Source organism: Epinephelus lanceolatus, chromosome 16, assembly GCF_041903045.1.
Source record: "Epinephelus lanceolatus isolate andai-2023 chromosome 16, ASM4190304v1, whole genome shotgun sequence".
Classification (NCBI taxonomy): domain Eukaryota; kingdom Metazoa; phylum Chordata; class Actinopteri; order Perciformes; family Serranidae; genus Epinephelus; species Epinephelus lanceolatus.
In genome coordinates this window covers 27,178,181-27,192,500 of record NC_135749.1, presented here as the reverse complement: position 1 = coordinate 27,192,500, position 14,320 = coordinate 27,178,181, and the positions used below count along the sequence as shown (strand labels likewise).

The 14,320-nt window shown below is 41.7% G+C and overlaps 1 protein-coding gene across 4 annotated transcripts in view; it reads left to right on the top strand.

Moving 5' to 3' along the window:
- tfap2e (transcription factor AP-2 epsilon) overlaps positions 1-10,105 on the top strand; it is a 16,182-nt gene extending 6,077 nt beyond the window's left edge. For 2 of the 4 annotated variants that reach the window (XM_033636276.2, XM_033636277.2), the window contains exons 4-8: positions 657-725; positions 2,504-2,735; positions 6,562-6,680; positions 7,154-7,292; positions 9,022-10,105. In XM_033636276.2, coding sequence (XP_033492167.1) covers positions 657-725; positions 2,504-2,735; positions 6,562-6,680; positions 7,154-7,292; positions 9,022-9,283 — 821 coding nt within the window. In that variant the 3' untranslated portion in view covers positions 9,284-10,105. The remainder of the gene's footprint in view (positions 1-656; positions 726-2,503; positions 2,736-6,561; positions 6,681-7,153; positions 7,293-9,021) is intronic. The other 2 variants (XM_033636278.2, XM_033636279.2) reach the window with 1 other exon arrangement.
- The last annotated feature ends 4,215 nt before the right edge of the window (positions 10,106-14,320 follow it).

Sequence of the window (14,320 nt, the reverse complement as noted above, 5' to 3'; positions counted from 1 at the left end):
GGAGAAAGAGAGGGAGGGGCGGAGAGATGACAAAGGGGAGAAAGAGAGAGGGTACTCTGCTGCTCTGTGGCCTCGCTGGCTTGCTGATCGGCTGCTTGTGAATGAGAGGATTTTAAGAGATTTTTTTTCCAGGCTACGCTGCACAGCAGGGTGTCATAAAGAGGCCACCCGCCGCCCACAGAGTGCGAGGGGAGAACCAGTGTCACTGTACTGTTGTACAGATAATTCTTGTTTTTTAAATGGAGAGAGAGAAAAGACAATTGCAGAGCCATCAGCATCGGAGACAGAAAAAGAGAGCAAACTTACATTTAAAAATCAGACACATGTGCATATTCTTATAAACATAAGTGTTGTTTACCACAATTGCAAGCACCCTAATTGGCTTAATTAATATCCTATCTTGTTGAGCTACCTGCCAAATTAATATCCTATCTTGCCTTTGAGGGCCAATTCTCCCAAATTACAAGAAAAAAACATGTTTCAGGGGAACTACATGCAACCTTGTTGTCTCTCTACTGTCGACTAGAGCTGTAACAATTAGTCAGTTGTTCATTTAATTGATCGGGAGAAAAATTAATCTCCAACTATTATTACATTTGCTGGTTCAAGTGTCTTAAATGTGAGAGTTTGTCGCTTTTCTTTGTCATTTATGATAGTAAACGAAGAGTCTTGGTTGGACAAAAGGGACAAATTGAAGACTTCTCTTTGGGCTGTGGGAAATTGGAGTGAGCATTTTTCACATTTTTTAAACATTTTATTGACAAAATGATTAATTGTGAAAATAACTGGCAGATTTACAGATAATGAAATTATTACTTGTTGCAGCCCCACAGCTGACCTAGTCATAAAGTCATAAAATAGCCTTTAAAAAATGTATATTGTTTCTCTTTCTTGACAGTTGTGGTGTTCAGTCATGCTGATAGTCTTGGTTTGATTTGTCCAGATTTATGTCTCCACACCAGTTCAATAGAAATGACTAGGATTGTGTTTTTGTGGTGCTCGCAGCATTGAAAAATCACATTTAAAACATGGAACAGGAAGACATTTTAATGAACACAGTTTCCCAGTTAACTCTAGACAATCCACAGAATAATGGTGTCAGCAGTTTTTATCAGCAGTTCCACTGAAAACAGAGAGGTTTGTGGATTGTTTCCACAAAGACATTATATGTCAACACTCACCTCCGCTGCATTGGGGTGGAGGCAGAAACATAGGTATCTCAAAACCTGGGTACATGATTTGGGTTGACTATAACCTCCCAAAAAAGCTAAAAAAAAAATTTAAAAAAAGGCATCTTAACCTGCTGCTGTCTTGGCCAGGACTCATTTGCAAAAGATTTTGAATCTCAGCAGAAATATTCCTTTTAAAATAAAGGTTAAATAAAGTAAAATAAAGAGAATAAAGCCTCTGAGATAGAGCTCTACTTTATCTTTGCGACAAGTGTCTCCTCATAGGCATAGAGCACACACACACACACACACACACACACACACACAAAGGGGTCCCTTTCAATCCTCGTAATTCAGAGGATTTCTGCCCACACAACTGCATCTTAAGTGGATTTAGGATTAAATATTAAGGCTTCGTCAACACCAATTAACACCTTCGCCTGTCAGTGCTGCAACAGGTAATCTGGACAACTAACAAATCAGGGAGATGCTTCTTAAAGGTCCAGTGTGAAGGATGTAGGGGCATCTACTGGCAGAAATGGAATATAATATTATAATATTCACAACTATGTTTTCATAAGTTTATAATCACCTGAAAATAAGAGTCATTGCACAGGAGCTGGTCCTCCTCCATGGAGTCCGCCATGTTGTTCTACAGTAGCCTAAAATGGATAAACCAAACACTGGCTCTAGATGGGACCATTTGCATTTTCATGTCAGCTGTCATAGTTCTCCGACATGCTTGGCACATGGACGAAGTTTCAGTTCTTCAGCGTCACTGCTAGATTCAGCTAAATCCTGCACACTGGACCTTTAACTGGCAACGTTACTCCCCAAATCTTTAACTCCCAAAGTGGTTGAAAAAGGATTTAGATGATCGGCTTTCACTCCTCCTCCTCCCAAACAAGACAGAAAAACTCATGTTAAAAGTTTACCACATTGGAGAAAAGTGAGTGTGAATTGAGCTCTTGAAGGTGTGACATAAAGCTATTTGAGAATGCACATTTAAAATGTAACCACCTGCAGTTTAAACAGAACAATCAGCAAGCAGCACTCCAGAATTAGAGCTGTGGAAGCAGGGGAGAACATTACACTGAATAGATTAATCAGGAGAGAAGGAGCACGCTGTCACACAAGTCATTCACACAGCCCAATTGTCACTGCAGAAAACATATGTTTAGATTCACAATCTTTATTCCTCCTTGGTCTCTTTTCGCTCCCTTCGCATCCTGCTTTGTTGCTGTTTTCTGTCTGACACAAATAATGCAAATAGCCTAAGAGCATGTATAATTCGCATGCAAATGAGCCTAAACTTTCTTCATTTCTTCCTACAGTTCCCATCCCGTCCAAGCTGAACGGCTCGTCCCTGTCAGCCTTGTCCCTCTGTAAGGAGGGTCTGGGTGTGGGAGCCGTGTCCAACCCAGCTGAGGTTTTCTGTTCGGTCCCCGGTCGCCTCTCGCTGCTCAGCTCCACCTCCAAGTACAAGGTGACGGTTGGGGAGGTGCAGCGACGCCTCTCCCCGCCTGAGTGCCTCAACGCCTCTTTGCTGGGTGGAGTTCTCCGCAGGTGAGAAGAAGATGGGGTATAAAGAGGCTGTGATGTAGTTGTTGTTTAGGGGGGGGCTCCGAGCCTATAAACTTAAGGACAAAAATACACCTTGAATCAGTAATTCCTAACCTTGTCTGAGTTTTCTGGAGAGTTTTACCTCATTGGGCCTCTAAAAACAATGTGAGAATGGAAACTCTGTCTATAGTTGAGCTGTCGCAGCTTCAAGACAAGGGTCACAAGCCTGAAAGCTCGAGAATTGTGCCTTAAATTAGTTAAATCTAAATGAAAACAGCATGCAAGCCCATGTTATTGTCTCGTGTATTCCCATTGATCACGGCTGAATATATATTGGGAATTAAAGCTGAAATAGTTCTTACTTACTGCATTTATCTAACCATCTAGCAAAACCAAAAATGAATCTACAGTAACTGCTTGGCACCAGTGTTCACAAAAGTAAATGAGGAAATCCATAGCTTCTCCATCAGCAGACGCCCGAACAATCGATAAAGCTGTGACGCCTAAAAACATACTGCTGTATGAGTGAAATCTGAGACCGTTGGCATTCTCTAATGTCACCAAACTGGCTGGCCATCTCATCTACAGTATGTACTTATATATCCTTGGGTGTCAAACAATAGAGTAGTGCAGGAATGAGTCCGAAAATACAAAAATGCACTTCTGGTTCGCTTGTCTGTAAGTCAATGGGTTTTTTGAATGAGTTTTTGGTTACACAAGCTCATGAGACTCTCACACTTTGTTCTACCACATATTATACGTCAGTAAATACCCCACTCGTGAACTTTGAAGCCTTTGTGTGTGTTGAAAAAGGTGGTTGCTAGGAAGTGGCTAAATGAGACTACAGATTTTCACCACACTGAACATGGCGGTGGTGGTGACCATGGTGCAGTGCATTCATGGTGAAACGTTAGCTTACTTCTGGTGATTGCATTTATGCTTCAGAAATCGTAAAAGTGGTGTTCAAGTAAGTATGATAAACTTTTGTTTGCCACAGAGCTTATTTTCTGCAATAATCCCCTCCCCCCCAAAAAAAATCCAATGCATGGGTGTAGATTTCAAGGGGAATGCAGGTGACATCACACAGGTGACGTCCACCTCAATATGTAGAACATGTGCATAACAGACGACTTTTACTTTGAAAAAAAAAAAAATTAAAAACATTTGCACCATAAATTGGTGAGTTAAAATTCCCCAGAATGCAGATATTTATGTGTTTGATGCTTAAAACATCCTGGGCCATCATATGTGTCTCCCCACAATGTTGAAACAAAATTTACACCCTTGATCTAATGGAAAAATCCCATTAGCTTTTTGTTGGCCGACAAGGAAACATCATCCCTGCCGCGCTCGAGTCCTTCATGACCCTGCTCTGAATGTTGTTGAAAGTCACTCTGGCAAATATAGGAAATCAGTAACTGTCACAAAACAACAGTTGAGCCTCAAAAGTTGATATTTATACTGTAAACTGTCAAAGTGTTTGTGAGGGATTAAAGAGGATTCTGGCAAAATCTGCTGATTGCTTTACTACACAGAGATGCCTCTTTATGGCACAAAACAGGAAGGTTGTGCTGTTCTTCCAGTGAAAAAGGCAGTAGACAGCGGACGACGGAGTTGCAGGAAAAATATTTATCCATTTTAGTCAAGTGAAAGAGTTAAAACAAGAACCAGAGTTGATTAAAAATGTAGCCGTAAGTCTGAGCGACAGTTGCTCTAAACAACACTGCAGGGGAGAGATAGAGGCTCTGGCTTGTCCATTATGTCATTTTACAAATGTAACAATAGTAATATGATGGAACAGATATCTGAAAATATTACACATTGCACCCTAGAGCACTGAGCACAGACACTTATATTCCATGAATCAATCTATCAATCCAGTTCATTGGTATTTACCATACATCTCTGTGCAAGTTAAAACAGTAAAAACAATAAGCTGTAATGATACTGGATCTCTGAGTATGGATTGTAGTATGCAAAATTACACAAAATGCTCCAAACCAAATGACAGACTCTCAGTGTGATCGTACTCCGTTTCAGCCAAGCTTTTCAGAATAAGGGCGCTTTAACTTGACTATGGGGCCAGAGCGGAGGACCCAAAATGGGTCATGGGACTAAATCACAAGAGAAGCAATGTGGTTTAATGAACCACAGCCTCGGGGCCAGAGACCAACTTTCTGATTCGTGTTGCAGGCTGAAATACTCTAAGAGGACATAATTAAAAGATCTAAAGGGTCGTAAATAAACATAAACCCTCCTCGCCAGAGCAGAGAGATACAGCGAACCCACTGATAATACATCACTGCCTATCATTTTGAAGTACTTGTACCTAAAGGGTCAGTTCAGATTTCTTGATGTGGGGTTGTATGGGGTACTTAGCCATAGTCAGTGTATTGCACACAGTAGATGTCAGTCAGCATGCTCCCAGTTTGGAGAAGCAGGCTGGAGTCTGATATTGAAGCTAAGCAATTTACTGCTGTGGATGGGTCAGCAACAAAACTATTTAAGCCACCCAAGAAAAGTATCACTATCAGTTGAGGTGTACGCTATACTGAGAATATTTTCACTGCTTTATCTTAATGTCAGACAGTGATTTCCAACTCGAAAATGACAGCGTTATATCGCTCTCTTCAAAGCCAGACTCCATTGAGAAAAACAGTGATTTAACATGGCTGAACACAGGAGCTGCTGGTCTACCACTGTATCAATCAGCTTGTTAGTTTGTGTTGTTGTGTGACATTGGTGTTTAAAAGGGTCAGTTCGGTTCACCAGAGTCACACAATTACGCAACCTAACTAAATAATTAAGGCAGTGGTAGACGAGCAGCTGCCGTGTTCAGTGAGCTAAAACTACTGTTTTTGTCAGTGGAGTCTGGTGGCTTTGAAAAGAGCATTGATGGGGACATTAAGTAGTTAATGGCTTCCCTCTAAAGCCCTGAAAATATTCTCAGTATGGTGTTAACTTGAATTGATTGTTGATTATTTTAAGTGGGACTTTTTAGGTGGCTAAAATGTTTTGTTGCTGACCCCATCCACAGCAGTGCATTGCTTAGCTTCCATGTCAGTACTCCTGCCTGCTTCTCCAAACTGGGGGCGTGCCGACTGACATCTACTGTGTGAAATACACTGACTATGGATAAGTACCTCATAAAACCCCACTTAAAAAATCCAAACTATGCCTTTAACTTGAGTATTTCTGTTTTATTTTATACTTATACATCAGTAAAATGCTACTTCCATTAATACAATACAATGCCTATGATCAATTAATATATAATATAACAATATAACACTCACATGGACCATTCTCTACATAATAAATACTTTTTATTTTAATTACTTTGACAATTAAAGTACGTTTTTTTCTGTTAAGATAAGAGGAGGTAAGATAAGACAAGGAACAGAAGAAGAAAAAAGATGAAAAAGTGATTGTAAGACTTTTGCTTAAGTGAGATTTTGAATGCAGCACTTATTTGTTTTACATTACAGGAAAGGGGCCTCTCCTATCATATGATTAGCTAAAAATATTTCTGCATCAATAGATAATGAAACATTCTTAATATAGCATTTAAAAAAAATGTGATGAGAACATGCAAAGGAAAGTAAAAGAACAACTTAAAACAGCGAAAAACACAAGACACTATCAGTGCTGACAGGGAACATACTGTGGGGAGATTTCAGCTTCACATTCACTTACATAAACACACATACACAAACACACACACACCCAGCCATAGACAGAGGCACGAACACAAACACACACACACACACACACACACACAAGGACCATCTCCTAAAACTGCTCTCTCTGTCTCCCTGTCCCCCCTCAGGGCGAAGTCAAAGAATGGTGGCCGCTGTCTGAGAGAGCGTCTGGAGAAGATTGGCCTCAACCTGCCCGCCGGGCGACGCAAGGCAGCCAACGTCACTCTTCTAACATCTCTAGTCGAGGGTACGGAAAAGACACACACACACACACACACACACACACATACGTACACATACAGTGACCTGCATATATCCTGACAGATAGAGACACATATTCACATAGAAATGTCCTCGCATGAGCAGGCATGAATAAACAAGTCATAGCATGGGTGGCTGCATGCATGCATGGTGTCATTTGAAAAAGCTACAGCTCCGGACGCCTCACAAAGCCAAAGAGCAATGAACTGTTTGAATGGTGAAAGTGAGAAAAATGGGTGCAGAGTTTGGCTCTTGACCTGACCTGACCCAAGCAGTTACAGCAGTCCTTTAAATGTGTATCATTTAAAAGCAAATCTAAACTGAAGCACTGACCTTTAACTCACTAAAAACGGAGGTAGAGCTGCTTTTTTGCCTTACTAATGACAGGCTATTCCTTTTTTACTGCTTTGACTCTGTTTTAATAGACACACTCTCCTCCTCCTCCTCTTCCTCCTGCAGGTGAGGCCGTCCATCTGGCACGGGACTTTGGTTATGTATGTGAGACAGAGTTTCCAGCCAGAGCCACAGCTGAGTATCTGTGCAGGCAGAGTGAGCCCGACCAGCTCCCAACACGGCGCAGCATGCTGCTTGCCACCAAGTGAGTGCTTCATCCCTCCAATGCACATTTTAAATGAGCATTCAACCTATTTTTACATGTTCAAGTCAACTCGCTGGTCATGTGGAGCACAAGGTGTCACATCTAAGGCTAGGTATTGGTACTCAATTACAATACATGCATTCAAGTCTTTTTGTACCCATATCTGAAAAAAAAACCCTATTTGTACGGTTTTGCTCGCAATCACAAAAAACGTTCTTCGATTTGTCGCAACATGTGAGTGGCCCACTACTGCAGCAGCTTCGACCCATACAGTCTTTTGTGTGGTGAAGTTGAGCCTGTTGTAATTGTTGAAGTTGGCAGTTCAGAGTGCAGAGATGCCAGCAAAATGTTTGAAAGCATGGCTATTACTAAACACCCGTGGTGTCTGGTGTACTCAGACAATACCCAGCCCTCATCATCACTTGAATAACCTCAGCATGGGCTTGCAGACTACAATTTTATAATAAATAATAAGTATGTTACAAACTGATTTTGGAAAATGTGTTTTAGGAGCTTTAACAATGATTAAAAGGTCCTCTTTAGTCTGTTGTAGGTTGTGAAACTTAAAAGAAGTGCAACACTAAACAGCTGAAATGCCTCTTAAAGATTTCATTTTTTAGGAGAGTTAGTGCTAGATACCAGATCTACCAGATCTGTGTTAAATACTGATAGAGTTAACTAAAGTAAAAATACCAAGGGTCACGTTTTATCAGGACAGAATAAGATCAAGTGCTTCTATGAATTTCAAACTGAATCTGTTACAAGTTTAGAGTTTTTCCCCTGAGGGAGTGAATGTGAGATAGTAACACTCTGACACCTATGCCAGGTTTAACCCAGGCTAAAGGGTGAGTTTATTCCATGAAAGGGTGTGCTGGTGCTGGGCATTGATTGACACAGGGAATAAAAGTTAAAAGACACTCATAATGCTTTTTCTTCCCTGAAAGCAAATACCTCAGGCTACAGACTGCTCTGGACACTCTGCTTCTATCATTTTTTTTTTCTACTTCTGAGACAAGCTGACGTCAGATCATGACGAATTTCTTTATATGGTCATCTGCCTCCAGGCACGTCATTGCAAGTGTTTAATCTTGGTTGCCGATGTTGTTAATTACTCCCCGATTCCACATCATATTCCTGCTGGAACATGTGTTGTTGTGTTTAGAAGCTTTTATTGGTAATTTTTAACGGGAGAAAATGCTGCTGTACACAGTTATTCCCCAGCTCCAAGTACACTGCTACATGTAGCTACATGCTAATGTCAGGCAAACATGTAATTCTGGTTGCTGATGTTGTTTAATTCTCACAGATTTTGGATTATGTTCCTGCTGTTGTAAAGATTTTGATTCAGAAGCCTTTATTGGTGATTTTTTTTTTTTTTTGTAGAAAGTATCGCTATTCTTCGTCACAGTGATTCTTTTGGCTGCAATTACGGAGCAGAAACACAGAGATACAGAAACCCTGAAAACACTGACCAATCAGAGCAGACTGGGCTTTTTCGGGAGGGAGGTTTACAGAGACTAGACGCTAAGGAGGAGAGTTTCAGACAGAGGGTGAATACAGATGTTCCAGCACAGACGGTTCTAAAAAAATAAAGCGGTTTATGAAAATTAAAGTGAGTAAATGTGCTGGAAACTCAAAATACAAGTATGAGCCTAAAAATGAGCACAGTAGGTCCCCCTTAGGAACAGTGCCACAATAACAAACTAATGTTTTTCTGTTTTCCTCTTAGGGAGATCTGTAAGGAGTTTGTGGACATGATGTCCCAGGACCGCTCTCCGCTGGGCGGCAGTCGACCCACCCCCTGCCTGGAGCCCGGCGTCCAGGGAAGCCTCACCCACTTCAGCCTGCTCACCCACGGCTTCGGTACTCCCGCCATCTGCGCCGCGCTCTCCGCCTTCCAGAGCTACCTGATGGAGGCGATCAAAATGCTGGACAAAGGAGAGGGTGGAGGGAAGAGCCACCACGACAAGGAGATGAAGCACCGCAAATAGAGGGGAGGATGGACAGGATGTGTTGATGGATGAGATGAGAGGCAGAAAGGAGGGAGAAAAAGAGGGGAGAAAGACTGATTGGTGCCCCTCTGCATCTTTACCTTCGCCCTCAGGATAAAAACTGAGACTTTTACCTCCCAGAAAAACCTCTGCAGTCCCTCCCAACGAGGAGGCCGGGGTCATGATGATATCTGTACTGTAATGTGTGTCCACAACCACCTCACTCAACATGACGCATGGACCTCTCTTCTTAGTAGCTGGTTTGTGTCATGATGGCGTCTACAAAAACATCTCTTCAAGATGAGTTCCTACATATGGCTGTATTTATTTACCCCCTCCTATTTTTTATTTGGGTAAACATGTCACCTTTATCTGTGTTTTAGAAACCCCTGCCTTCATCAGTGACTCTCTCTCTCTCACACACACACACACACACACTAGTAAACATTTTTTGGACTGAACTCATCTGGGAAGTGTGGTAAAGCCATATCCGAGACGACAACCTGCTCTTTGCTCCTCTTGAACATTAGGAGACTTTTAACTCCACCTGATTGGACAAGCACAGCTTCCATATGTAGTTAGTGGGTGGTCATGGGAAATTGAGTTCTCTGGGTTCTCTGACAGCGGGGTAAGGAGGAGGAGTCAAAGGCAGCTAAAGGAGATTTGGTTTCTTTTGTTTTGAAGTACTGCGTGTTGGTAACTTAAAGAAAATAACACAAATCATTTTGTACTTTCTGTGTATGTTTATTATTAATGTTATTACTGTTGTTATTATTATTGTATTACGGCATAAATGTAATATATTATTAAAGAATTAAGAACTGATTGGTTGAGTTTCGTGAGTGCGTTTTTATGTTTCTATCCAGGATATCATATCAGAACGGTATAAAGTGATGGCACCGGCAGGTGTCTTTAACTGCCCACTTCAACTTTTTAAGTGACAATGGGCTTTTACTGTGCCCTCATTGTAAATGCTTATTTTTTCCATTTGTCTCAATGTTCTGTTTTCTGTTTCATTGATCCATGTGGGCAAAGTCTGTCGTGACATCAACAGAAAGGTCATGGCGAGGGCTGCAACTTACATTTAATTTCATTTTTCACTGATATGTCAGTTTTTGTGAGGTTAATTGCTTCGTGTATAAAATGGCAGAAAATGGTGAAAAATGTCCATCACAGCTCCCAGAGCCAAAAGTGATGTCTTCAATTTGCTTCTGATATCTGACCAATTTTCCGAAACCAAAAGATATTGCATTTACAATGATTATACACTATAAAAAAATAAGCTAAAAATAGAGTTTTTGCAGTTTTAGGGATCTGTGTTGATTTGTCCGTCACTTTGTTCCAGACTCAAATTTTGCAATAATTGCAACATGGACTGTCAAGAAATTTTGTACGGATATTCATGATCCCAGAGGATGAATCCTCTGACTTGGGTGATCCTCTGACTTTTACTCAAGCACCATTAGCAGGTCAGAGTTTTTACTTAATTTAATTTGGTACCAAATTTCCTGTGAAATTGAACTGTTTTATGACCAAAATTTTGTAAAACCAATGATATACCCATCAGCCTCAGCTGTCTCTGCTGTGCTAACATGCTAAACTAAGATGGTGGAAATTTTGCTGGTGGCCGAAAAAAATCCCCTGCAGTCCAAAAAGCATTTTCCCCATAGACCACCACTGTAAAAGAGACGTCTGTGAAACTATTGACGGGACATGTTGAACTCCAAACAAGGTCACTGACATCATCACAATGTAAATTATGATGCAGGGGGGAACTCATGGGCGGGGCCAGCAGGAAATACACTACTGTGCATATTCAGTGGCCTGCGAAAGTAAACCCAGAAGCTAGAAAACTCTTTTTGGCCCATGCGCCAAGCGAGTAATTCCAATGGAATATAAAGGGGCCATCTTGGGGTCTGGTATCTAGTTATTATAACAGATCTGTGGGTAAACCTGCTAATTTACAGCATGTTAGCATTGTCATTGTGAACGTAAGAGCTGCAACAAGTAGTCGATTAATAGAGTGATGAATCAACAGAAAATTAATTGGTAACTATTTTGATCATCGAATAATTGTTGAAGCAAAAAGCCGAACTGATTACATGCATCGTAAATGTGAGAATCTGAAGCTTTTATTTGTCGTCCATGATAATAAAATGCTTTGGAATTTTTCACAATTTCCTGACATTTTATGGGCAAAATGATTAACTGATTATTGGGGAAATAATGTCTCCATAACCACTGGATTAAAGTTTGGTTTGGAATTTCATGTGTCCTTCAGAAATCATAGTAAAACATTTCATCTAGCGCCATCATCAGGTTAAAATTCCATTGGTTGATGACCAAAAACCTGCAATGAAAGCTTAAGTACAGCCCCATAGAGCCTGTAGCTGCTTTATAAACAACTTCAACTATTAACATAATACTAAAATTGTTGATTATTTTCTGTCAGTCTACAAAACAGTTAATCAATGTATTATTGTAGTACCTGTGCAGTGCTGGACTAAAGCTTGCCAACACAAGAACCTGAATCTGAGGCCACACACAGATCATTTTTAGGAAGATTTTTCTGTTTGCACCACTCAAGGTGTCACTGACAAAAAATCAGGGCCCCTCTATGCATACAGGGCTCCAGCAGGGGCCCAGGGAGACGTTGGCGTCACAGCTGCAGCCCTGAACACTGTACCTGGGAGAGAGCGGAAGCAGCGGTGCGACCCCCAGCGCCCAACAAGCCACACACACACCTCGGTTCCCCCTCAACCCATCTGTTCCACATTTCTCCCACCGACCACCTCTCACCTCCCCTGCACAGTCCTTCACTTTATTTAACCAGGATGAGATACTCAACGCAATTACTGCTTTCCAGGGACGGCACACATACACACGTTGCCTGCTCGTACGCTCTCAAACATCACTCATTCCTACCTGCCTATATCTCCCTTTCTCTCCTCCCATCTCATTACCCTCCTGTGTCAATCCCCCCCCATCCCTTCATCTCCCACTCTGTAACCTAACTCCCCCCTCCCCTCTCCTCCTCACCCTCCTCTCCCCCTATTCTCTCCCTCTATCTGACACTCAGCGGGGCCGCTCTCCATCTCTCTCTGTGCCTCCAGGCAAACATATGCTGCTCTTCCCGTCAGATTCCGGTGTGTTTGAGAGAGGAGGGATTGTTTAATGTTTATTAATCACCTGTCTGTGGTGGAGAGAGGAGACGATGATAGAGCCACACACACTGTTGTACACATGGGTTGTCTGGCTCACACACACACACACACACACACACACACACACACATTCAGCTGTGATGTTACCGACTTGGCCTGGTTTTTCCATTTACAGCTGTATATAAGTATGCTCATTGACTGTAAAGCTCCCTGTATACAATCAAAACACATCTATCTCAGCAGCTACTCTTTAGCAACCATGACGATCCTGTGAACCCACCTACAGGCCCATTCTCGATTTTTCAAAACCAATTTCAGTAACAAATACACTAAAATAAAGAGTTGGATTCCTGCACACTTTCAGCACAGCTACTAAAAATGCAGCCTGTGGCTTTTGCATTGAGATGTTGTTTCATATTGTGCATTTGATGCCTGACAAAGGTCTTTAACCAAAACATTGCATTTTCAGAACTCATGTGCTAACAGTGCGCAGGAATTCATGCCTTATTTTGAATTATTTCATTTTCATACCCACCAGGTGTGCATCAGAAAACATTTAGCGACAGACATTCAAGATTTACTTTATTATCATACAATTGCATCCTGCTGGCAATCTACTCCCTGCAGAGTTTGATATACTTCTTTTTCATTGCTCATTACAGGGATCGGTCTGATTTTTTCAAATGGGGTTGTGTAAGGTTCTTTTCCACAGTCAGTGTATCACCTGCAGTCGATGGTGGTCGACATGCCCCCAATTTGGAGAAACAAACAGCAGTACCTGGACACAGAGGCTAAGTAATGTACTGCTGTGGAGGGGGGCTACATTGAGAATATTTTCACTGTTTCACTTTCCAATGGGAATCTAAAGCGATGAAAATACTCTCAATATGCACACTTAGGGCGCATTCACACCAGGATAGTCCGGGGGACTCGGTTCGATTGGGCGGGGAATGCCGAAAAATTTCACACCTTCATTTGGTTCGGTTCACTCTCACACTGCACTTTTTAAAACGGACCAAACCGCCTGGACAACATCACGCAGTTAAAACAGCTGCTTATTTGGGGGCAGTATTGCCCAAAACGCCCACTGAACAGGAAGAAAAAAAGCATGAGGAAGAAGAAAACCCGGCTCATCGATTGGCCAGGATCGAAAATGGAAATCCATCCCCGGCTTGGTCACCACAAAAACACCAAACACCAAAATGCACTGCGCTCTACATCACGACCTCTCTTTGGTTCACTTCCTCTTTTTGGTTTGCTGGATAGTCCGTTTGCATTTCCCACTGTAAGTGAACCAGGGTTCACTTGCAAGTGAACCGAGACCCCCAGTTTTCAAGCAGACCAGGGTTCGCTCATTTGGTCCGCAACAGAGTTCAAATGAGCGTTCACACCACTCCAAACAAACGAAACTATCCGTGGAAGTGGACCAGGGTTCATTTAAAGCGGACCAAATAGCGCTAGTGTGAATACGTCCTTAAACTGATATAGATTTTTTAAGTGAGCCTTTCTTTAGGTGGCTTAAGTACTTTTTGCGGCTGCCCCGCCCACAGCAGTACATTGCTTAGGTTCTGTGTCTGTTTCTCCAAATTGGGGGTGTGCTGACCGTCATCGACTGTAGGTAATACACTGACCTCATACAGCCCCACATCAAAAAATTCAAACTCTTTATGTGGCAAAAACTGTACAAACTGTACAAAACCATACACACTTATGTACAAATTTCCAAACATCACACAAGTGCACTTCAGCATACTGTTCATTGTTGACCTAGAAAATGGTTGTAATATAGAATAGGTAAAAAAGAAAGAAAGAAAGAAAGAAAGAAAGAAAGTTATGCCACTTACACAACACATATTATCTTTAATTGAGCTTT